General features: G+C 39.4%; 1 protein-coding gene across 1 annotated transcript in view; it reads right to left on the bottom strand.

Moving 5' to 3' along the window:
• The window catches only part of ABCG1 (ATP binding cassette subfamily G member 1), a 39,237-nt gene extending 36,510 nt beyond the window's left edge, over window positions 1-2,727 (bottom strand). Inside the window, exon 1 of the mRNA XM_015824593.1 lies at window positions 2,490-2,727. Within this exon, the coding sequence (XP_015680079.1) occupies window positions 2,490-2,709 (220 nt within the window). The 5' untranslated portion in view covers window positions 2,710-2,727. The remainder of the gene's footprint in view (window positions 1-2,489) is intronic.
• Between the last annotated feature and the right edge of the window lie 23,050 nt (window positions 2,728-25,777).

The raw sequence follows: 25,777 nt of genomic DNA, 5'->3' as shown, positions 1-25,777 counted from the left end.
CTTGTACAAGTAGCACAATAAATATAGTAGACTATGTGCACAGAAATTAAAGGGAAATTGTACTTCTTGTTGAGTATGGGAAAATGTAAAATAGAATTCAAATCAGCTCGAGGAAAAACAGCTAAATCAGTACAGTATACAATATCAGCCCTCAATTATCTAAGACATGGGTGTCAAACTTGCCACGTCACGTGATGTGTCACGACGTATCACGACTCTTTTTGCATTGCCGGCAATGGGGTGGGCATGGCTTTGGTATGATGAAACCGGCCCACAGGCCGGCAGTTTGACACCCCTGATCTAAGATCTTCAATGGTCTTAGAATTAATTTTCTGAATATTATGTATGGATGTTATGGTGGCAAAAAGTGCCACCTAATATATTGTCATATGGAAGGATTCATCTATTTCACAGGAAACAGCCAGAACCTGTTAAATTCATAAACTATCCTATGGGCAATAATCAAAATATCTGTTTGAAAACAGTAATCTTCAATACTATAGCATGGTAAAAAGTATGTTTTACTTTTTTTTCATTAATATCTTGGCACTTCCATGCAGTTTTCTTAGCAACAGGCCAGAAGCAGATTGCTCCTGCATTCTTCTGATCTGTTTTTTCAGCTGTCCATCATCCTATTCCACTGAATGTTTGGTGGTCTCCCATTCAAGTACTAACCAAGTCTTGACCTTGGGGTTTTTCAATCATAGCTACTTGCTCTCATATGCTACTTAATCTATTTTATAACCAGAATTGAAGAGGACAAAAATGATAACATTTCTCTTCCTATAATCTACTGATTCTGCAAAGAAACTTGGAAATAGGCTTTGATTCAAAGAATGAAGTTCTTGGGGAGTTGTGCGTTTCTTGCTGAATCCTCAATTCCAGGCCTCAAAGGTAAGTGGACAGTCTGGAACCTGAGCTAGGTTTGGCTCTCTACAAGGACCATCAATAACACTTCCTCTACTGGGAGTAATAAGCTGGAAGATTCATAAAACATAAAGCTTTCTCCTAAAGCTATTATATCCTACTAGCTCAACACTAACCATTTAGATCCATTCTTTGTTCGCTCATTACTTCTGTGCAAAATGGACTTCAGTCTCTATCATGCTGAGTCTTTGAATTAATCAAGGGTTTTGATTAAAGGAGAAGGGAATCAGCATTTTAGTAGACTATGTGGAAAAAATTATAGAGAATTACACATCAGAAACAAGCCATGCTAAAACTCTGTGCATCACTATGTTCTGAAAGGGTAAAACAAACAAGTGATATCATACAGCCAAATCTAAAGACTCAGGTGAAAATCTAATTGCTTCATAATAAATATGGGACATTAGCCTCAAGAGCTTCATTTTTTCTCTAGAGTAATTATCTCAATAGATGTATTGACTAATGGAAATATCATATGTGGCTTCTTCCTTCCTGGCAGAATATACATCATAAAAATTAAAATATAATGTATAACTTTAGTAGTCCAGAATCATTCCTGTTGAATACTATAATTCTGTCAGCATGTTCCACTCAGTTTTAACTAATTGCTATCATGTTGTTTAATGTCATTGGAAATTATCAGTATGATATAGGTTTGAAATTGGGTACTAAATTGAAAGCACTGATTTTCACTAACTGAAGTTGAAAAACAGTATGGATGAGTACCCATTCTTTTTAGCAAACATTTCAGAAATGCCAAAGACAGCTTTGAACAGTTTTTATCAGAACACATTTTACAATTCTTAATCACGTAGATCAAACATGTCAAACTCGCAACGTCACGTGACGTCGCACAACATATCGGGCCGGTTTTGCCATTGCCGGCAATGGGGTGGGCGCGGCTTCAGTATGATGAAACCGGCCCGCGGGCCAGCAGTTTGACACCCCTGATGTAGATGGTGCTTATAGTCTTTTACAACAATTTTCTTTTGAAACACAAACTGCAAACTGTATTAACCCTTTCTTGGTTTTCTATAAATTTGCAATGTTAATGTATTAAAGTTCAATTTGACAAATAGGGGTTGCAAGTTGTTCCAAGAGACAGGAGCTCCCACAGGGAATGCCCACTTCCATATCTTCGGCAGGCATTCTCTGGTCAGACAGTTGGTCAGGTAGAATCTATCTAAGAAAGGTAGCCTCACAAATATACAGCCCCAACTTTACAGGTAATAATCAACATCTTGAATTGCACTCAGAAACGTATCAGCAGGCAATGCAATTGTCACATGTAAAGAAAATTACAGTAACTGAGGTACAAGATGACAAGTTATAAATGATAGTCTTCAGTATTTCCTGCTCTAATAAAGGCCACAAGTGGTGTACTAGCCAGGCCCCTCTTGGCCATGGCTTCCAGCCACTGTTCCAGCAAGAGCTGCAAGTCCAAGTGGGCCCGTAAGTTGCAGGTTGCTCTTCAAAATGGAGTATTACTACCCTGACAGCCCCAAATTAGTAGTAACCCAGAATCAGCAGGGTTCTGAACAAATATATTCATCCTAGCTTACCCTTCTTGTTCCACCAGGGTCCTTCTGGTATAGCATAGGAGAGGTCTTTAAATTCAATATTCACAGCTGGTCTTCGAGGAAGGTAGGAGAAATGATGGGCTTCAGTCAAAACATTGTCCATCTTCTTTAAATGGCCATTGAGCAAATGAACCTCCTGTGTTTCTGTACCACCAGAGACCACCTCATCTACTGAAACACATATTGACTTTGACTCAGGCATAGTAGACGAAGAATTACTGGCATTCTAGAACACAAGAGGAAAAAAGAAATAAAACATAAGCTTTCTTATGCTCTCTCTCTCTCTCTCTCTCTCTCTCTCTCTCTCTCTCTCTCTCTCTCTCTCTCTCTCATTATAAATGCAATTATTGTATATTTGTCCCAGAACAAGTTGCATACTACTACAGAAAAAGAGTTAACTCTATGATATTCTGCTGACATTATTTTACAAGAAAATATGACTGTTCGGAGATAGGCAAATCAATTAAAGTGCGGCCTACTTTCTCATTTTTCAATTGTAAATTTGTTCTTCCTTTATGCATCATTCTTTTTTTAGTAAACTTACATGACAATTATTTCGTTGTTTATCCTCTTAAAGACTTTTGTGCATGTTTTCCCCCACCCCCCATTTAAATAGCCCTCTGCACCACAATATATTGCCTCATAACTGCAGTTCACTTAATGTGTAAATTCAAGAATTGTAAACTGTGTTACTGAAAGGACTACTCCAACTCCAGTGTTCATTTTTGCCAATCTTAAATGTCTTACATTGGTTTCTTTGTCTGTAAATGGATGCTTACATGTTTCTTTTTCATAAAACACCTGAGATCTTCCATTTGTATAAATAAGCAAGAATCCAGTACACTCATAATACTTCAGGTTTTGTGTACCCCCTCCTTTTTTTGCCTCTGTCAGGTCCACATAATGTTCATACTTTATCTTAGCCACAGTTTAGTATTGTACAAAATTGTACACTAAAGTTAATTTTAACTTTAATTATCATTTGGATAATCTACCATTAAGGGCATGCTTCCATTAACCATAGTTAAAACCAACTGCACATTGTCTGACCCAAATACCATAAGTAAAAGCTTTCTATTTTTCTTTGTGGCTATGCTAGGGGAGAAGATGGTAACATGTGAGACAATGTTTGTTACTGTTTATTCTAATACTGTATGCCAGCTCATAACTGAATGAATATCCACAGGTACAGTGTAATCCCAGGCAACAGCGAGTAACAATTTCATTAGTACAGTACAGTCAATATGGAAAGCTTACAACAAACACTCTATTGCTAAGGCTAGGCTAGGCACCACAGATAAATTTAAGTCCTGGTTGTACTTTAACAAAGAAAGCCAATACCCAAACAAAATTAATACTCAATGTGCTTATAATGTAGGAAAGCTACAGAATTAACATTTACCCAAATGATTGTTCATATAACCATGGAAAAAATATCAGTAAAGTCAGCTAAAATTATTGTTTTCATTTTAGGTCACAATATGTGATCATTTAACATTTTCAAGAGCCATGTAGCATTTATGTGCTTTCAACTCTTTCTTCTGATTCTGGATCTTAACTTTGTGTATGAAAGTTTATGTAAAATCCTTGTTTAGGATTAGATCCTAAATTTGTTTAGATTAGATCCTCCAAGCCAGGCACAGTCTGTTAGGATGTGTGGCATCAACTTGTAAAGACAGTACTTGCAGTATAGTTGGCAAGGCTAATTGGATGAACATCCAATATTCAGGAATACTGAAAACTATTCATCCATATTCCTCAAGATTTTCTGCACTGATCAACAGCACCTTTCAAGTGATTCAAACTGATGTCTTGTTTTTCACAGCTTTTTTTTATTCCACCTGCAGAACACCCAAATAAGAAATCAACATATCTGTATCCCCTCCCCCCTTTGTATTAGCTATTTTTATTTGTTGTGTCAATTTACTCACTGTTTCAAGCCAGCTCAATGCAACTAGAGTGTCTTTCCAACAATGGGGAGACTGCCAACTTTGCATGTAGCCCATTTGCAAATCTCCAAACATAATTTTATCGGCCAATTCTATGTTAAAATAAAATCTGGAGCCCTGAACACACATTGATTTCACAAAATATCACTTTACTACATATTGTGAGGAGTTTTTGAAGAAAAACCAAGTGGAAAATGCTTCATTTTCCTTCCTTTGGTTACAGACTATACTTCCTTAGTTTGTGTACTGCCAGACTTGTTTTCTGAAGAATAACTTTCCTTCCTCAGATCCAGTGAGCCATTTTAAAAAGTATTATTTATTCTCCATGCCGGAACTCATCTAGACCAATATGTGAATCCTGCAAGTTATATAAATGATGCTTGAAATAAAGTATTGTGATCTTATGAGACCACAAAGTTGGGAAACTGCTTTCTAACCATTTGTAGAATTCTCTTGCAGAAGCACCTCTGATTCCAAAAAAGGTAACTTGGGCATAGCTCAAAGCACGTCATTTTGATGTTTGCTTCTGTTGTCTTGTTTAGACAGTTCTTTTGCAGTGCAGAGGGAAAGAGAAACATGCAATTTGGACAAGAATTCAGGAATTGAATTTAAAACCTCAGATGATCAAATGAGCATTTCAGAAATAATTAATTCTAATTTGCTTCTGGCTGTGATTCAAGATGCTGGTCGCCACATATAAAACCCTGCATGACATATGGCCTGGTTATTTGAGGGACCACCTGTTTCCCATTGTATTTGACTGGCTGGTTTAATCCTACAGATTTGCCACGCTCTGGGTTTTAATAATTAAACAATGCCATCTCCCTGGACCCCAGAAGCAGACTCCTCTACAGCAGCACCTGCTTTCTGGAATGAGGTTTCCACCAAATTGGAATAACTCCTACTCTACTGGTATTTCAAAGAGCCTTAAAGACATGGTTCTTCACCCAGGCCTTTGGTGAGGATAACTGATGCCCCTTTCTTCTTCTTCTTCTTTTTCTCCCACTTTTATTTGCTATCATTGTTCTTTTGTCTTGTGCCATTTTTGTGACAGTTTTGTTTTTTTTCTTAAATGTTTTTAACAATTGTAAGCCACTGGGAGTCAGGCAACGTATAAATTTAATAAATTATTTCCCCTTTAAAATCTTCACCTACCTACCACATGTAAGAGTTTTTTTGAGTATGAGGCACTGAATTTCTTTTAGTAATAGTAAATTCAGACATCCTGGTAATGTAAAGATGCTTATTATTTGGGGAAATGAGAATCCATAGAAAAACCTAACACATTCTGGTAGAGAGAAGTTCCCCGAGGATGGGCTCCGGCACAAATTGAATGTTTGGAAGACTAAACCTCTGATCCCCATGACCGACCCAGATTGGATCCTGCAATTGGATAATGTAGAAATGTAGAAAGAGTCCATCATTCCAAACTATAATGAAAAGCCTTTAAATAGTATGTATATCTAACTTTTAATTTATGTATGTCTAACTTCATGCATTACATGATGTAACAGATATGTTCTCTATCTCAATTTAGGTAACCTAAAACCTAATGTAATGCTCATTCCACTTTCCTGTGGCTCTTTAAATCCAGATTTCATCACTTGGGAGGGGGATTTAAATCTTTACACAACAGAACTGTAAATCCATTCCTTAGCCAGCAAATGTCCTTTGATTTTAAAAAAAGTTTATCTTCCAACTAAGATTAATTAATTTTACGAAAATCGACTTTCTTGTTCCTTTTACACCAAATCCATCATTATATAATGAGCTGGAAAGGAGAAGCGTTCTCGAATCACAGGATGCGCCCGTGACAGTCTGAGCATGCTCAGAAAACCATCCTCTTCCCCCCTCCATTTTTTTTAATGAGCGCAACACTAAGGTAACTTTCGGTCAAACCCTGCTATATGCAGCTGACTTCAAATACAGGATGATGTAAATGTCGCCCTCCACACACACACACACACACACACACACACAACACACAGCTTATCCCGCGCCGAAGAAAATAAACATAAGCCTTTCGATTTTCACCAGTCTATTTTGTTACAATAAATCAGACCTTGAATAACTTTGGAGGCTTTCAGTGAGGGCATCTGCCGCCGAGCCAATGGGCAAATGCATTCCTATAAATTACATTAGGGGATGATTTGCATTGTGAAAATGACGCTACACCTTCCCGCGCCTGACATTAAAAAGCCATTTCCGTGTCAAGGGGGAAAAAAAGCAAACAAGCCGCAGCCAGGAAACACCCGGCAAAAAAAGAAAGAAAGAAAGAAAGAAGGAAGGAAGGAAGGAAGGAAGGAAGGAAGGAAGGAAGGAAGGAAGGAAGGAAGGAAGGAAGGAAGGAAGGAAAGAAAGAAAGAAAGAAAGAAAGAAAGAAAGAAAGAAAGAAAGAAAGAAAGAAAGAAAGAAAGAAAGAAAGAAAGAAAGAAAGAAAGAAAGAAAGAAAACATGCGCTCACCACAGCAATTTGTGCACTGGGAAATAACGCAAGAGAAGAGGCGAAGGATCCTTCTTCTGCCCCTCCAATAAGAGCGAGGACTGAACCGTGGCAAGGGGAGTCAGATCCAGGAAGGCGCCGCTAACCCACCTCCGAGCAGGCTCTCCAGGTCCCTTCTGGAGAGGAGAGCAGAGAGCGCGGCGTCCTTCCCCCTCGGTCTACATGAAGGACCTCCGCGCTTTGAACTCGGCCTCCCCTCTCTGGGGCTTCTAAGCGCTGGGCTTAAAAACAGAGATCCAGCTAACCAGCCCGGCTTCCCTTTCGGAAAAGACGCACAAGCCTCCGGCTCCGACCAGCCAGAGGGGCAAATGCAAGATCAAAGGGATCCAGACGCGGAAAGCGAGGGCAGGGAGAGGATGATAGGCAGCAGGAGTTCTCCACGCCTCCAAACTCAAGCCACACTTTCTGTCAGGTCCCCTAAATTGCACCTTTTTTTTTTTGGCTTGTGCAATTCTTCCCACGACTTTCGAGCTCCTGGCTGCCTCTGGCGGTGGAGGGGAGGGGAGGGGAGGGGAGGGGGGGCGTATGCAAAATGCCTACCGCAAAGGTAGGCAAGGTAAGAGCCTGCTATGATCAGTAGAGGTTGGAGATGCTCCAACCAGCTTGGAGCTTGGAGCATTCCAGCTTGGAGATGCTCTGATGTGGTACCTTATCAAAGAAGGGAGGGGAAAAGAAAAAAAAAAAAAAAAGAGAGAGAGAGAGAGAGAGAGAGAGAGAGAGAGCATCTAACTTACCAGAACGGCGCCCATGGAGAAAGCAGCCATCAGACATGCCATGTGCCCCCAGCGGAGCGGCTGCAATCACGGGGAGGAGAAGAGGGGGAGAAACAAAGAGGAATGGGAGGATTGGCGCCGGGAGGGAGAGGAGCCCGCAGCAGCGGATCAAGATTGATCGGCTGCTGGAAACGACACCAGCAAAGCCAAAGGAAGCGGGGCCGGTCGAGATACCGGCCTGCTTCTTCACCAGGGCGGCTCTATCTCGGCATTCTACTGGCTCTCCCGCGGCACTCTCTTGCACCCTATTGGCTGAGGAGCCGAAGGGGGAGGAGCGTGCGCTTTGAGGGTAAACGTGCTCTTGTTTTCCTTCAGAGTCTGCCGGGCTGCGCGTCGCTTCAGTTTGGGGAGAGTTTCACCCGCTCCGCTCAGGCTCCGGCAAAGGGAGACCGTGCACGGCCGTAGCCTGAAACAATATTTCCCGACTTAAGAGGAAGAGACTGCGGGACGGGGTTTCCAAAAGAAAAAGTGACGGAGGAGGGCGGGAGGATCAGAATGGATTTAAACTAAAGCTCGCGTTCTGCATCTTCCCACAGCGCAGCACCGAGGTAAATGTAGGTCGTGCTGCAGCTTATTCAGTGGTACCGGCGATAGCGCTAGATATATTTTCAGAAGGACGAGAAAGTTCAAGATTGAGACTGGATTTTGTGTTTTAGCCCAGGATGGTAAATAGTGAAATGGAATGAAATCGATTTGACTAACCCCACCTGGACATTATTTATGTCGAGGGGCAAAGACATGCATTTATTGGGGAAATTGTTTACCTAGTGTTTATAAGGTGTCCTTGTTGCGAGTTTGGAAGATTTAGGGCAGTGGCGGCGAACCTATGGCACGGGTGCCAGAGGCGGCACTCAGAGCCCTCTCTGTGGGCACGTGCGCCATCGCCCCAGTCCTAGGCCTTCAACTGGGTTTTATAAAACCTTTTCACTTTAGGCCTCCGCTGTCATGTACAAAAAAATAAAGGTTGAATCAATCAGTCAATTTCAACTTCTCGTGGGGAAAAAAAAATCTTGCAAAGTTGGGATTGATTGATTGAACTTTTTAGTCCCACCCAGTCTGCCGTTACCACCGCAGCCACGCCCACCCAATGGGTCACGCCCACCCAATGGGCCACACCCACCCGGCACCCGACGATGCATAAATGGGTTTTGGGTTGCAGTTTGGGCACTCGGTCTCTAAAAGGTTCGCCATCACTGATTTAGGGTATGAAACACTACTGTCCTTCCTAAGTGATGGCGCTCAGACATTTAAAATATATATTGCAGAAGATAAGATAATTACTTGCTGTATTCTTGCTTATGATTGGCAAGTTACCATATAAATTGATATCTGGATGTTAACTGTTAATCAGGAACTAGCCACAGTGAACCGTATGCAGTTGTGTACCAACAGTGTTAACGTAAAGGGGGGAAAAAACAATTGAAGGAAGATTACAGTACTGTAATTTTGCTTCCATACTACTGTATCTATGTATCTTCATGTGGGCTACAATATCTCTGTTCCTTGAACATCTAAAAAAAGTGACAAAAAGAAGAGTTGTAAAATACTACATCTGAACATCCTCAGTGGTTTCCTGTTCTGAACTGATGCAACATTTTAATGTCTCACACTTTATTTGAGAAGTCCAGGGGCACACGTAGTGCAGTGGATATTTCTTAACATATGAGAAAGTGACCTTAGGGTGCAGAACAACATCCCTTACTCTTTAAAAGGAGGGTCCCTAAACTATGGAGCTTTCATTGCTTTGGGGACTGAAGATGTGACTCCATTGCAAATATATATGAACACTGTGGAAAACATTCCACTGCTAATTGGCTTCACCAAAAGAGTTCCACTCATGGATCTCTCAAAATGGAAGAGAGTTGTTGGTGAGATAAGGACAAAGCCATTTTCATGGACTAGAGCAGTGGTTGGCGAACCTATGGCATGCGTGCCAGAGGTGGCACTCAGAGCCCTCTCTGTGGGCACATGCACTGTCGCCCCAGCCCTGCCTCCCCCCGCAGTCCCCTCCTCCTCACCAGCAGCCCCCCCCAGAGCAGAGTTGCCCCCGAGCGCGGTCCACGCAGAGCAGCACAGCCAAGGGCATGGCAGCCAGGCAGTGAAGACAAGACTGCCCTCGCGCCCTGTCACATGCAGATGATGCTGCGGGGCATGGGCGGAGGGCGTGGTCGCCATGAAGCTGTTGGGCTGCCTGGCAGATCTGCGGTGGGCCATGGAGACAATGGGTGGCCATGCGGGTGGGTGGGGCGCAGAGCAGGGGTGGGCGGAGAGGCGGGGGCGGTTTTGGGGCACTCGGTCTCTAAAAGGTTCGCCATCACTGGACTAAAGTGTATTGCAGCTATAAAGAAGGCCAGCAGCATCTAGAAGAGTATCAAGAGTAACATAAAGTTCAGATTGTGGGAAGTAATTATCAGTTCTATTCTGCCTTAGTCAGACCTCACTTGGAGTATTATGTTCAGTTATGTATGCTCCAGTTTAAAAAGGGTATTGTTAAACCGGAGCAAATCAAGAGAAGGGTTACCAAGATGAAGAAGGAGCTGGAAATGGTCCTATGAGGAATAGTAAAAAAATCCTAGATACCGTAAGTTTAACTTGCAGAAGAAAAGGCTGAGAAGAGTCAACCTTCCCAAGTATATCAGATAGGAAATGCAACCAGTGAAATAGTTCTAGTTTACTGTAAGGCTACAATAACAGAATCTTGTAAGTCTGAAAGCTCATACCTCCACTGTTTCCTTTACAACCCAAGAAGCTAGGTATGATCCCTTCTGAGTTCTTGCTTCACCCACTAGCCAACTATGGGCTATGCCATTTCATATATGACTATTCCTTAGACCAGAGGCCCCCAACCTTTTGGGCACCAGGGACCGGTTCTATGGAGAAAGATTTTTCCATGGACCAGAGGGGGCATGGTTTCGTGTGCTGCCTGCATCCAGCAGATGGGGCTTCACTTGTTTGCGTGGCCTGGTTGCTGGCATGCGGCCTGGTGCCGGTCTATGGACCAGGGGTTGGGGACCCTGCCCTAGATAGCGTCTCTTTGCCTCATCTCCCAAGATTTTCTCACATACCGTTACAATAGGACACATGATAGTTGTCTTCAAACACCTGAAGGGCTGTCACATAGCAGAGGGATTGGACTTATTCTCACTTGCTCCAGAGGCCAAGACTAAAGCTAATGGGATGAAACTCCAAATATGAAGATACAGATTCAATATTTGGAAGAACGTGACAGTAAGAGCTATCAAGCAGTAAAATAGGTTACTGCATAGAGTGGTTTCTTCCCCTTCACTGAAGGTTTTCAAATAGAAGCTGCATAGACAATTATCAGGAATCATGTACTGAATCCTGCAGTGTACAGGGGATTGAAACTGATGATATCTTAGGTCCCAGTTCACAGTTGATGAATGACTTAATAATAGTGTCCCTTCAGCTTGGAGAAAATTAGTGTAAGTAATAGAATATCATTGGTCTATGTCCTCAGCCCTGTATTGTTCAACATATTTCATCAAAGACGTGGGTGAAAGAGTTGAGGAGACACTTATAAAGTTTGCAGATTATACAAAACTGGGAGAGGTATCCAAATAAAATGAAAAAGAAGATTCAAAAGACCTAGTCAGGCATGAGCAGTGGGTAGAATTCACCAAGGAAAAACAAGTTTTGCATCTGGGTAGGAAAAATGTATAGAACAAGTATAGGACTGGGAAGACCTGTCTTGGCAGCAGTAGGTGTGAAAGGTATCTGGGTATCCTTGCTGACTACAAATTAAACATGACTCAACAGTGTAATGCAGTTGCTAAAAATGCAAATGCCAACTTAGGGTATATTAACAGAAATATAGAAGCAAGATGACATGAAATACTTTGTTGTGGTGCGATCCCATTTAGATCATGTGACAATCTGAAGCAAGTTCAGAAGAAGACTACCAAGATGATGAAGAATCTGGATATGTTTAGTCTACAGAACAGATGAGTAGGCAGTGTTCAGTTGTCTGAAGAAGTATTACACAGAAAGTGTGGAGTTATTTTTTTGCCCCAGAAGACAGGATTAGAACCAACAGGTTAAAACTATAAGAAAATAGGTTCAAGTCAGGGTTCAGGAATAATTTTTTGCATACTATCTGCCAGCCAGTGCAACAGATTGCTGCATAACGTGAGTTCTCCTTCTCTATGGATCTTCAAACTGAAGCTAAAGATATTCTAGTGGCTCCAGCACTGAAGAGTTTGACTATATGACCTCTATGTCCCCTTTCAATTCTATGATTTCTAGTCCCTCATGCCCTACTTGGTGGCCTATTTCCATCAAACAAAACAACAAGTTTGATAAAGTTTGCATTAAGTCTTCAGCATTTTGGAGTCATAAATATTGGGTTGTGAGTGTCTTGACTATTAAATATTTTGTACACAGGAAATTATCTTGCCTTGTTACAAACAGCTGGTTTATCTTTTGCACACTTTGCATGCATTGAACATAATGCTGGATGTATTTTATTCCTTATGTTCAGTGACCATACTAGGGTGTATCAGAGCAGAATATACTGATTCTAGACACCAAGAAAGCAACCAATTTTATGAAAAATGATTTTTATCTTCTTGAATAATTTGATGTATCTATCACCTAACATGAATTAGTTTGGTGTGATGGTTAAGCCAATCCCACCTTAGGCATGATTCCAACTGGGTGACCTTGGGCCAGTCATTCTCCCTCAGCCCTAGGAAGCAGACATAGTAAATCATTCTGAAATCTTGCCAAGAAAACTGCAGAGACTTTGCATGGTGCCACCTGTAGTCAAGATTAACTGAAAGGCATGCCTGCACACATACACACATACATACACACACAAAAGTAAATAGTAGGATCAGATTAATGTTCAAAAAACATAATTTCCACTTTTTCCCAAAACATTCTGAAATTCTTCCCTTTTTCTTCCCGTCCCTCTAGAAATCCTCAAAATGTATTCTATATTTCAAAACTTTTTTTAAAGGAGCTTGGGTTTCTCACAATATGGTTTACTTATCCATAGAATCTCTGAAAAATCAATATATGATTCATCTTCATGTGGGCTACTGTGCAGTATAAATTATGTTCACTGCTACCAAAATGCACTTAGGGATATTGCAAAGCAATGAAATTGCATCATGCACTATTATGTAAAAATAGCAAACACATTTATACATTTCAAATTGTTCATTTCCTTTTTTTTAATAACTTCCATAGTACTGTAGTAAATTATTATATATTAACAGAAACACACACACACACACACCTCAACCACTACATATTGTTTTGGAATTTGAGACTGGCAGTCAATACACTGCAACAGTTTGATCAATCGTGTGATGTCCTATCAAAGTGGTATTGCTAGGTAAAGTTTCACTGGTGCTACAAGTACAATTTCAGCTGTGGTGTTGTGTCCTCGTGTACCTGCCTTAGATCTCTGCAAAGCAATTTATTTTTGCAATTCATGTCATTGAGCCAATGACTGGGATTGCTAGGAAGATCTTGGAATTGGATCCAGTGACTGCTTTTTGGTTAGAAATCTGTGGGAAGGGCTATTGCTCCACAAGACAACTTCAAAGGGATGCTTTGCTCAAAACATTGAAGCAAAGACACATTGCAGCTTCCCAAGGCCATAAAATATGCATCTACTGACATAATCCACCTTCCAGGATTGTAGTAATCACACACTCAGACTTTGTTTGTTTGAGAATTTGCTCATGAGTTTTGATTGTTTAAAAGATTATTAAAAGCAATATAGCTCAGCTCAGTACAACAATGTTCAATAAATCTCTCTAGCCAGGTAAATCTCAACCATACTGGCTAGAGACATTTATTGAACATTGTTGTACTGAGCTGGGCTATATTGCTTTTCATAATCTTTTAAACTATCAAACTTAATGATAGGCAAAAAGAGCAGACGTCACCATTGGCTTTCATTCCATGATCGGAACAGCCAGATTTGCAAGAATCTGGTCAAAAGCACCTTGCAGTCAGATGTATTCACCAACCCAATATACGGCCTGATTATATTAAAAGTGACACAAAGACAATCAGCCTGATCTTCTTTCTGCCTTTGTTCCCAAGATAAGCACACAAAGAGCTTTTTGCTCAGTGACTCTGCTGATAGCAGAGTCATTTTTGTGTCAGTTTTTGACTGCTGGTGATTGCTGAAGTTTTCTTGGCAAGTTTTCAGAAATGGTTTGCCCTTGCCTCCTTCCTAGGATTGATAGAGAGTGACTGACTCAAGATCACCCAGTTGGTTTTGTGTCTAAGGTGGCACCAGAACCCAGTCTTAACCACTATACCTACATTATTTTTCCTATAAACATTCTAATGGTTTTAGTTATCCCAATTTTTTCCAAACATTTGGTGGTCTAACTATGTAGCAATAAATCAAACACCTTTTTATAATCAAGACCATGTGTAAATTGATTTTTTTGTTGTTTTTGCAATTCTCTAAAACCATTTTATCAATCAAATGTTGATCTTTTGTATCTCTGCTTTTTCTTTTGTTTCCTTTCTCTTTTACTAGAAGAATGTTATGTTGTTAATATTATTATTATTATTATTTGAATATCTAGAAAATATCTAGAATTCAGAGTTCTAAATGCTTTTACAATTAGCCTTTATAGAAAATACCATAAAGAAAATTTAATATTTAGTATTTAGGAATTAAAGTGCACCAGTGGGCACTGTAAACAATCATTTAAAATCCACTGAAAACAAGCTTTAGAATGTATTTTATATTGCCATGAGTGCAAAAGGGATGATATTGGGGAAAATATACCAATAAATTAAATGTTATGCCAAGAAAATTGAGGAACGGGGAGAAAATGTGGTTTTCTACTTTCCAGTCTTTGTTCAAAATAATGATTTTATATCTTTTTAAATATAGGCATAGAGAGTCAGTTTGATGTAGTGGTTAAGGCATCAGGCTAGAAACTGTGAGATCATGAGTTTTAGTCCTACCTTGGGCATGAAGGAAGCTGGATGATCTTAGGCCAGTCACTTTCTCTCAATCCTAGGAAAGAAGCAATGGCAAATTACTTCTGAAAATCTTTACTGAGAAAACTGCAGGGACTGTCAAATATCAGACAAAATTGAATGGAAGAAAAAGAAAAGAAAAAAAAATAACACAATGCAGGTAGTCCTTGACTTTTGACCACAACTGGTCATTGAGCAAAGAGGTCAGTAAGTGACATGTTACATCACGACCACAACCTGACATTTCCCATTGTGGTTGTTAATCAATCTCATGAGTTGTTAAGAAGGTGGAGTCCAAGATAGGGAGTGTTTGGGTGCCTCAGGGTAGTGGGATGTAAGCACACATTTCAGGGCCCACTGGAACATAGAAACCTACTGTGGCCTGGAAGGCCTCAGGTGACCACAGGGCCCACTGATGCACAGAAATCTGTAATGCCTGGGATGGTTCCCCACCCCACCATATCCAGGAGGCCTGGACCTGCTCCTTGCTTCACCAAGCTGAGGAGGCCCGGGCCTCCTTCCCCACCCCATAAGGCCTGGAGGGCCTCAGCTGGTTACAGGGCTGACCATGCATGCAAATTTTCCCACTTGCCTTTGCAGTTTTTCTGCTGTTATTGATAGGTGCACCCAGCATATTGTGAGATACAGCCTTCCTACTGAGGCATCTGCAAGCCTGTGCCATTTTTGCGATGGTTAGAAAGGCTCCTTCTCTAAATTGCATCAGCCTCAGAAGAAGGCTTCCAAAGCACCACGAGAGTGGGCATTGTTCTTGTAATCATTATGAAGGCTAGAAAAAGAGCCTTTTGAACAATCAACAAGAATGCACTATTTGCAGGACAGTGTAAAGTGGCTCTAGTAGGAAGGCTGTGCCTTGCAATTTGCTGGGCACACCTGTCAACAGCTGCAAAAAAAACCCCGCAGACCTAAGGGGACAATTTGCACATGCTGGTGCATCATATAATCAGCTGAGGCCTCCTAAGCCTGGTGGAGCAGGCAAGCCTTCCAGGTGTGGTGAGGTGGGGAGCACGCTGAGGCCTCCAGGACCACGGCAATTTTAGATATGTTATGGGACAGGTGGACGGCTGAGATGCAGGGAGAGATAGGCACATAGGAGAGTTGCAGTACACTTTTAGTCGCAAATGTGGGCAGATGCCAAGTGCCCCCATTTTCATCACATGACCGCAGGGGTGCCGTAACGGCTGTAACTTTGAGTGCTAGTCATAAGTCCCTTTGTTTAGCACCATTGCAATTTTGAATGGTTGCTGAATGAATGGTTGCAAGTTGAGGACTATCTGCAGAGTCATGAAGTACATCCCTAATTTTAATGAGAAAAAAATGTATTTAATTTACTACATCAGGGATGAGTAACTCGTGGCTCTTTGATCACACCCAACGCTCTGTAGCTCTGACCAAGTCTGCCATTAGCGCTCATCTTGGTGAGCAGCATAGGCTGCATTCATGAATCCACTTATGTAAAAAGAAACCCTCTGAACTCAGTGGGACTCTACAGTTCAATAGATTTGTATCAATTTGCAACTGTTCATCAAGATTAGACCCTTAGGACTTTTGATTGTGCTATTTATTCATGCTTGCTCAAAAGTACCGTATGTTGCAATAAGGGTTGTTGCTAGTAAGTGCTTATTTTTAAGATTGTTTTAATGGTACATTTACATGCAAATTCACTGGCAGTTATATATTTTTACAGTCCCTTTATTCTCACCAGTGTTTTTCATATGACCTAATTTAGCATTATTCAACTAGCATGCATCACTCCCTTGTGTTATACGAAGAATATTGGATGAAATTGAGTCACACTGTACAAAAGGTCTACAAAAATCTGTGATGATGATTTCTGTATTTATTGCAAATTGCCAATAGTGTTACACTATGAAATGTTTTCTATATTTTCTATCACATTCTTTTTATAGTTTTTTTTAAAATTAGAATTATTTTTATTTGTAAGGGTTTGTAACTATAAAAAATCTTTCTGAGCAACTAAAATGGGAATCTATTATCACAGTTTAGCTGAAAAAGACAGTACTAAATAAAATGAAACTAATTTAAGAATGTAACATAAAGTTTACCCCATCAAAAATAGCATTCCAATTAATGCAATAATTTAAGTTACGTGAGATGCTCTCAGTTGAAGAGCACATGTTGCATTGGTTTGTATATTTATCTAGGGTAGCTTTCTTCCTGTCTTGGACACTCTATGCCTTGGACTACAATTTCTTGGCATCCCAGATTTAAGTCCTCAGTCAACATGAAGCTGTTTGATAATTTGAGCCTGGTAAGTGGCTATCTGGCAGGGTTGTTATGACTGAAACAAAACAAGGAAAACATCCATATATGCCTTCTAGCACTCCAAGAGAAAAACCACTGTATGTCTATGCGTATCTGCATATGCCTATGCATATACAATAAATAAATACATTCTCAAGAACAGAGCAGGGTTCTTGTCTGCACAGTTGAACATGTTGAAATGAAAATGAATTTCTTTTTCAGATTTCCATGCTCAATATGAGAATGATTGGATTTGAAGAGATAAATGGACAGACTGTATACATAATGAAAAGGAGGCCACCAGTTTTCATGCCCTCACTTCTTCTGACTACCTGAAAGAAACTAAATGGAGACATGGCTGGGTTATCAGTCACAATCAGATTTTGAGAGCTACGTAAATGATTTTGTTTCAGCCATTTTCAAAGCATTTCTGAGAATTGATAATTTTCCTGACATTATTAGTGTTTAAGCCACTTAGAATATATGTTAAGCATCACAATTCTTCTCTTAAAAAATAATTGCAATTGAAGCTTAAAATAATAAAAAGCAACTAGATGTTTTTATATGACACTGAAGAATGGATCTAACTTTTCCATTAATAATGCTTCAAATAATTGAAGATTCTGATTCTCATTTACTTGTTTATATTTTGAATTAGTTTATTCTATCCTATCATTGTTGTACTTTTATCCTTGTATTATTATATTCTATATTTCATCCTTATTCATTGTTATATCTTTATATATATTTGTGTTTATTTATACTTACTACTCGTAAATCAACATATGTGCATATTCATATTCCCTTATGTTTTATATCACTGTTTTCTGATCTTATGGCTGTAATCAAATTATTAGAAATAATGCAGCAAAAAGACATGAGAAGTTGAAGCATTAAGATTACAGCTTTCTCAGTAGAAATAATATTAAGTAGAAATATAGCAAAACATCCAGGTTCTTAGACAATACCAGGAAAAACAAAAATCAAACATCCTAAGGATTAAAGAACATGGTTTAATTATTTTGTATAATGTACTTAGAGCCTGTGACATCTGCCACTATTATTAGCTGCTGATTCAGGAAATTCAAAAAAAGACCTTACTGACAGTTCCTGCAATAGTGAACAAGAAATCAAGCAGTTTTGTAAAGCTTTTTAGAAAATGAAATGATGCTACTATTCAAAGCAGGTTAAAGATATTTACAAGTTATTACTAACTGTAATAATACTGTACCAGTATTTTATTATATATGCAGCTGTGCTGATCATTGGATGAATAAATCAATACTTTCTTTGGGGTCAAAGAACAAATTTCCAATAGGCAATGTGGAGAGGATTCTGCTTTGGGAAGCGTTACCTTGATTTTTTATATGAGAAGCACAGAAGCTAAGTCCCTTAGGGAACAAATATATACAGGCTCAGGCTATGCTTCACCAGTAGCATTATTTTTTTTCAACACTGCAGCTTTATAGAGAAAATACTGGTTGCTAAAGAAAACTACAAATAAATATTCCCATTAAAATACTCTTTGTTTTAGAGTGCTTGACCAATAGTTTGGGAAAAGAAATGCACAATCTGCTTGGACCAAAGGGCAAGATTTGTCAAATTGTACTGTGTTGGGAGAAAACCTTTCTTCCTTATCTCTTGCCAAGCACTAAATTGAGCTAAGGCTTCAATTACTGTACTCACTTGAGAGCCAGACCAATGAATTTCTGATATTTTTTTCATAGTGGACTGTACTGCTACCTGAAAATTTCTTATTTCTATGTAATGTTCATGGATGTTTTCATTTTTTTCCACCTTATTTTGGTGTTTTTTTCACAGCCTTCTGGAGATTGGTAAAGTTACATTAGGGCTAGCAGTGCATAATTTTGCTGTGTTGTTATACAACTGCGCTTTTTTAACATATTAAATATTAGTATTGGTATTGTTACTTTCTCTTTCTGTGTCATGTTGTATGTTATCTAGCATTATGTAGCCACTGGCCATATGTAAATGTCATATGAGAAAGACAATGTAATAGAGCGTAGGAATGACTTTGGAAGACACGAGGAAGAGCTGCAGCATAGACCCTAGACCAGGGGTAGGCAACCTTGGCTCTTTTATGAGTCGTGGATTTCAACTCCCAGAATTCCTGAGCCAGCCATGCTGGCTCAGGAATTCTGGGAGTTGAAATCCACGAGTCATAAAAGAGCCAAGGTTGCCTACCCCTGACCTAGACAATGGTCTAGTAAATCAAATTTGAGCCTAAAGAAGGAGGAATGGCAAAAGCATCTTTGAAGAGACCCTCTCTAGTTTTCATGACAATAAAAACAAGGGACTGGAGGGGCACAGGTAATAATCTGTTTATGCTTGCAGTTGGGACCAGAATTGTCATTGCTAACTTATGTGGTCTGAAACATGACATCACATGACCATGCTGCTTAGCAACAGCAGCTCCAGTGGTCCCAGTTTCCATTTAAGCAAGGACTATGCAGTCTGTAGAGTGAGGACTTCATGTGACTGCCACTTTCAACTTTCTGGTGGCTTCTGCATTGATTTGCTTGTAGAAAGCCAGTGGGAACCTTGGAAATCACAATTATGTAATCTCAGCTCTTTGCGTCATTGTGACAATGAGCCAGGCATCAAGCACCCAGCTCATAATCACATGAACACAGGGATGCTGGAACACCTAGAATTGGTCATAACTGCCAGTTGTTTAGCACCATTGTAAGTTTGAATGGTCACTGAATGAATGATTGTTTAAAGAGGGCCAGCTGTACTTTCAGATTTCCAAGGTTCTTTTAAAGTAATCTTACATAAAACTAGACCTAGTTCTTCTGGTGGGCTTCCTGTCTGGACTATTTTGCAAGGGCAACATCCTTACATCTGGGGAAAATGCATTCTAACTTTTTCCTCAAGCAAGAAAAAGTAGAAATACAAATATAAGAACTATAAAAAAGATATGTCATATACAACTATATTCCCCATTTCTAATTCCTTTTCATCCCACCAACAAATAATGTTATTTATTGTGCAGAAAAATTGGTGTAAAACCTAGATTTCTGAAGAACTTTAATATATTCTGGTTAATAGGCCTGGCACTGATAACCAGGAATCAAAAGACACTTAACCTTGATTATATATTTCCCTACATGTGCTGAATGAAACTGAAAATAAGGAATGCCTAGTTCGCCTAGCCTCTCATCTTGCTTGCTGACTCAGCTCTTCAAATCCCTAGGCTTGCTATTAGTTAAGGAATATAGACATTGCCATTCTAGAACAAACACTATCTATCTATCTGTCTGTCTGTCTGTCTGTCTATCTATCTATCTATCTATCTATCTATCTATCTATCTATCTATCTATCTATCTATCTATCTATCTATCTATCTATCTATCTATCTATCATCTACCTACCATAACCACAACATGAATTTGCTCCAATAAGCTTTTTTTCCTTCTATGTCTACATATTGTACTAACGTTAAAGTCATGTCATCTACTTTAAGCAAGTAACAAGCATTTTGCTATAGGTGAAAGTTAATGTGCTTCAGTAACCTTTTGCAATTAGGAGACCCCCTAGAGCAGGGGTAGGCAACCTCAGCTATGCTGACTCAGGAATTCTGGGAGTTGAAGTCCATGAGTCATAAAAAAGCCGAGGTTGCCTACCCCTGCCCTAAAGAATGGAATCACCTGGCACCCATTAGCGACTTTCGGGTGTTATGGGCAGGCCCCTTCCCATTAGATCCAGGGTACCATCTTTCATAGCACTTTTGCTTTGGGGAATGGAAAAGTCTAGTTCTTTCAGACTTATCTTTCCCCTTGAATCCACCAGATATTCAATCCAGAGACGAGAATCAACTGTAGCTGTTGCTGACTAGAGCTGGTGGAAATGGCAGTAGCAACAGGGAAGAGAGAGATATTGTTTGCCACTCAGAGAGAGAGAGAGAGAGAGAGAATTCCTGATTCTGCTACTCTTGAACACAACTCTCCCTACAGTAACAATATGGGCTGCTTTTGAACATGGGTGTTGTACTCTTCTGGAATAGTACTAAACACATTTCTGAAAGATATCCAACAATCAAATCTGATTTGGCCCAACTCTTTGCACATGTGTGTTCAAGAGGATATAAATAGACTTTGCACTATTCCAGAATAGCACCATTCTAGAATAGTGCTAAACCCCTGTTCATATGAATATATCAGCTGATATAAGCTCATTATCAGCTTTCCTTTGAAGATACTCACACATAACATTTGCTGCCAAGCCAGAGTGAATTTTGATAGATGATTAAATTTACTGATCTAGCTTCTATCAAAACTTACTTCCTGCCCCTGCCCCAGGAAAGAGAGTATGCCTCTCTATTTGCTGACAAGTCTGAAACAACAAAGAAAACAAACTTCTGACTGTAATACCCAAGCTGGTATCAGACTTGTTTTAATTTGCATTGTGGTCAGGCTGCCAAGCTTATGTTATCACTGAGATCTTAAATCTTAAAAGATCTTAAATAGAAGGCAAAAGCCATAAATCATTCACAGCAGCATTCAGTAATGACTCTAAATGTGATTCTCAGGACCGATGCTCAAAGTTACACAACCCTGCAGGCTGCTAATTGACTAATCAAGGGACCCCAAATGACCATTATAACACAGGTTAGCTTGGATTTCTAGCTGACATAAATTCATTGGGATTCCATAGAATTAATTTAGCTAACCAACGCATCCTTTTCTTCTTTTTAGAAAACACATTTATAGCTATTTTATTACTTTACTTCTAAAATGTATTATTCCTTTATGCAACAAAATGAGGCTTGTTCTTAATTTATATAAACAATTGTCCAAATGAAACCTTCCTATAAAATCATACTAAGTACAGAGTCTAAATTTCACTGATAGCGCTATTGACTGCATTAAAATCTCCTTTGTAAATAAGGGAGGCCTATTAGTAATCAGCTGTTCAATCCAGAACAATTTGCCTGAAGTGAGTCTGCTTTTCAATTAGTAGTTTTCAATTCCTTGAAATCTCTGCGTGAATTTTTCCTTTTGCATGTTGTTTGTTACCCCTCTGGATTCATATGTTGTCTTTTAGCTATTAGATTTGTGATCCTAAGTCTACATATGTTTCAGCTGATCTTTTTGAAACCTCCTTCTCTGGGTCCTGTCTTCACATCCCCTTCATACCTTGGCTTGCTTTGCTGAAAAACTGTAAGGTAGGAAATCTAATGTTGCCTGGCATTAGAGTAATATTATATTTTCAAGGGAAGTCCTTTTATTGTCTATTTTTGAAGTCTCTTTGCTTCAGAGGACATAGCTCTTCTAATTTCAGAACACACCCAAGAAATCTAATTTAACTACTTGAAACTATAGATTTACAGTTTTCCATACTAATATTTCAAGGCTTACTTCATTTATTCTTATAAAACAGTTGTAGATGAGATGTAGGGCTGTAAATGTATCATTAAAATTATTGCTGATGTTTTTTTTTAAAGGAAGTAATTAAATGTACCTTTTGTGATAGCAATTAATCTCCTCTTAATCCTATACAGCTTTAAAAGTGAGGTAAGGTTTTTGTTGGGAGATGTAATTTGATCGCACCAAAAAAGATTTTGATAACCTGTACTGAGATTTATGTTGTTACTGTTTATTCTGAGAACCAAAGTTTCCTTGCTGTTAAACAGCTGACAGGCTTAGAACATCATTTATTTAAGGTACCTGAACTGACTGCAGATAGTGGCATCTAGCGGTAGATCTTCCACATGACTACAATATTGTAATTGCAGAGCACTAAGTATCTCTGGAAGCATTTTGTTTTGTTCCTGGATCACATATATCTCATAGGAAAGGGAGAGAGGGAAATTTGTATTTGGCTGCCTGCAGCATGTGGTCACAAGTCAAGCTATGTATGTGATGTCTACATACATACAATATATTGTGCTAAATTTTTACTATTTGTTTAAAAAGTATTCATAGTTATCTATTTATACAAAATTGCATTTACAAAACTTATCTGAGAGGGAAACCAGATTCTTCCCCCAAATAATTTCCCTTTAAAATGGGGAAAGCTTTTTAGATTTCTCAGGAATATATTAAAATTTTTATGCCTAATCTTCATCTGAAATTCAAAGTTTCAGGTAAATATGGCATTAATATGCATACATGTTTTTGATATTTAAATACACTTAACAACTGGGTCTATAACTTGCTGAACAAATATAATTATATATAATTGCTCACATATTTCAAATTTATTTTTCCCCATTTGTAGTTTGCATGAAAATAATTGTAATATTATTACCATAAAATTATTACCATAAAATACTCAATTTATTCCCTATAAAGTCTTTATATTCATTTTTTATATTGAAGTATTTCTTACATAATTCATTCCTTATAATAATATTGTGGCTGGGCTGGAGCAGCATATGTTGTCACCAGACTGACTGGGCAGAAGAGAACAGATTTCAGTTGGCTTCTTGCATGAGAGATCTCTGGTGTCAGATCAGTTAAAGCAGGGGTCTTCAAACATGGCCCTTTTATGATGTGCCTGGCTGAGGAATTCTGGGAGTTGAAGACCACAAGTCATAAAAGAGCCAAGTTTGAAGACCCCTGAGTTAAGGCAAGATCATGCTCAAAATCCTACATGCTAGGCTTCAGCATATGTGAACCAAGAACTACTAGAAGTATGATCTGGGTTTCAAAGAGGCAGAGGAATTAGAGATCAAATTGCGAACATTCGCTGGATTATGGAGAAAGCAATGGAGTTCCATTCCATTGTTCCTGTCAACGCTGCAAATACTGTATATTCTTGCTTTGACAATATGCAGAACTGTCTGGTATTTTTATAGTTAAATCAGGCAACAGTGAAAGGGGAGGAGAATAAGGAAAGCCAGGGAAAAAGAAACCAGAAGTAAATCATATCTTCCAAGTTAATTGGAAGATGTGAACCATGACCCCAAAATAGGGGAGGGAAAAATGCCTGGAATGTATGTGCAACGGAAAAGAATCAGATCTAAGCATTTCCACCATGCCGTACTGACATCTCTGTAACCTTAATAAATGCTTTTAGGATAAAAATATGGCTGAAAGTCCTTTTAAGTGTTTCGTTAATCAGACACATGACAGTTCCATTGCTGGTCAAGAACCCCTTGCTTTTCCACAGTTGACCACAATCTGATTATTTCCCAAATATATCTTGAAACTGTATAAATATTTGCCAATTTTACTCCTATGTAAGCTAAGGCTTGATGCAAGACTACCAATTCTGCTACTTGTGCAGAGACGACTTTTCGTAAGAGTCATTCAAACCAGGTTGGGTTTAAAGCTAAACCTTGTGTGGTGTGCAAATACCTGTATTGAAGGCCCCAGAAAGTGGAGACTAAGAGATATTGAGAATTTACATGTAGTGAAAAAGAGAGAATATGGCATTTGCCAAATCCAACAATGTGGAAAAATTGCTGCCCTGGGAGAACTAACCAAACGGTGAATGCTCCAACACTGGAAGTTTTTAAGAAGAAACTGGACAGCCATTTGTCCAAAATGGTATAGGGTTGTTGTTGTTGTTGTTGTTGTTGTTGTTGTTATTATTATTATTATTATTATTATTATTATTATTATTATTATTAAAGAGTTAGTTAACACTGGCATTATTAATTGGATGATCAGATCAATCTGTCTGAGGTCATGCATCAAACAATATTTTGGAGTAGGAGGTCACTTCCTGACTTCTTGACATGAAATATTTGTGTGCTACATGAGTCGCGGATCTCTTTAAGTACTTCTTGTATGGGCACCAGATCAATCGCCGGAAGATCTGTTTTGATTTTGGCTTTGGCGGATATTGTAGTAGGCATAGGTCAGACTTTGCTGGAAGAAGCTGCAGTTTAAATGGAGTAGCTCTTTTTATGAGACCACAACTGCATTCTTCTGTTGTCCAGCCCCATCCTTTGTGCTGCCAGCAAGTACTGGGACAGAGGTGATGTGACAACTTTAGCAGACAACATCTGGAAAAACTATTTTTGAACTTCATCTACATTAATTTCATCTTCTGTAATTAATCATTCAATTTACCATCAGGTTGACACATTATTTGACATTTCTATCTTGACCCAGTAGGTTTCGAGATTTCTCAGTACCAATTAAAAAGGTGTGTTTTGCTGCCAATGGATTTAATGATACAAGTGTTGCTTCCTTCAAGGTGGGCTTGAATATATCTTTGACATGAGACAACTGGACTTTCTTGTTTTTCTTTTTCTTTGAAGACATTTCGCTTCTCATCCAAGAAGCTTCTTCAGCTCCGACTGGATGGTGGGGAATCTGAGGGTTTACCACCTTTGACTTTGGATGAGGTTTTACTGTCCCAGATGGACCTGCTGGATGATTTGCCAATTAGCATGGGGGGTCTAAGAATATGATGCCACCCTGGGTCATGGCTGGGGGTGTGAGGGAATTCCTGCTGCCTTGTTAACCTTTTAGCCTAGTACTTTTAGGCTTGAATTTAGTATACATGTTGGGTAACCTCTCATGACTGAGACTGTTTTCTGTTGCTGTCCAATAGCTTTCTCCAGTCTGGTGGCTTCTAAAGATGTTTTCAAGTTAATTCCAATTATCCGATGCCTGGAGGCCGTAAGGGTCTGGATGGGGAGGAACAGACTCAGGCTCAACCCTTCCAAGACCGAGTGGCTGTGGCTGCCGGCGCCTCGGCATAGTCAGCTGACTCCATTGCTGACTATAGGGGGCGAAATTTTGGCTCCCTCGGAGAGGGTGCGCAATCTGGGGGTCCTCCTGGATCCACGGCTGACACTGGAA

This window comes from Protobothrops mucrosquamatus, unplaced genomic scaffold (assembly GCF_001527695.2).
Source record: "Protobothrops mucrosquamatus isolate PMUCROS unplaced genomic scaffold, P.Mucros_1.0 scaffold2286, whole genome shotgun sequence".
NCBI classification, from domain to species: Eukaryota; Metazoa; Chordata; class Lepidosauria; order Squamata; family Viperidae; genus Protobothrops; species Protobothrops mucrosquamatus.
This window is presented reverse-complemented; position numbering and strand designations above follow the sequence as displayed.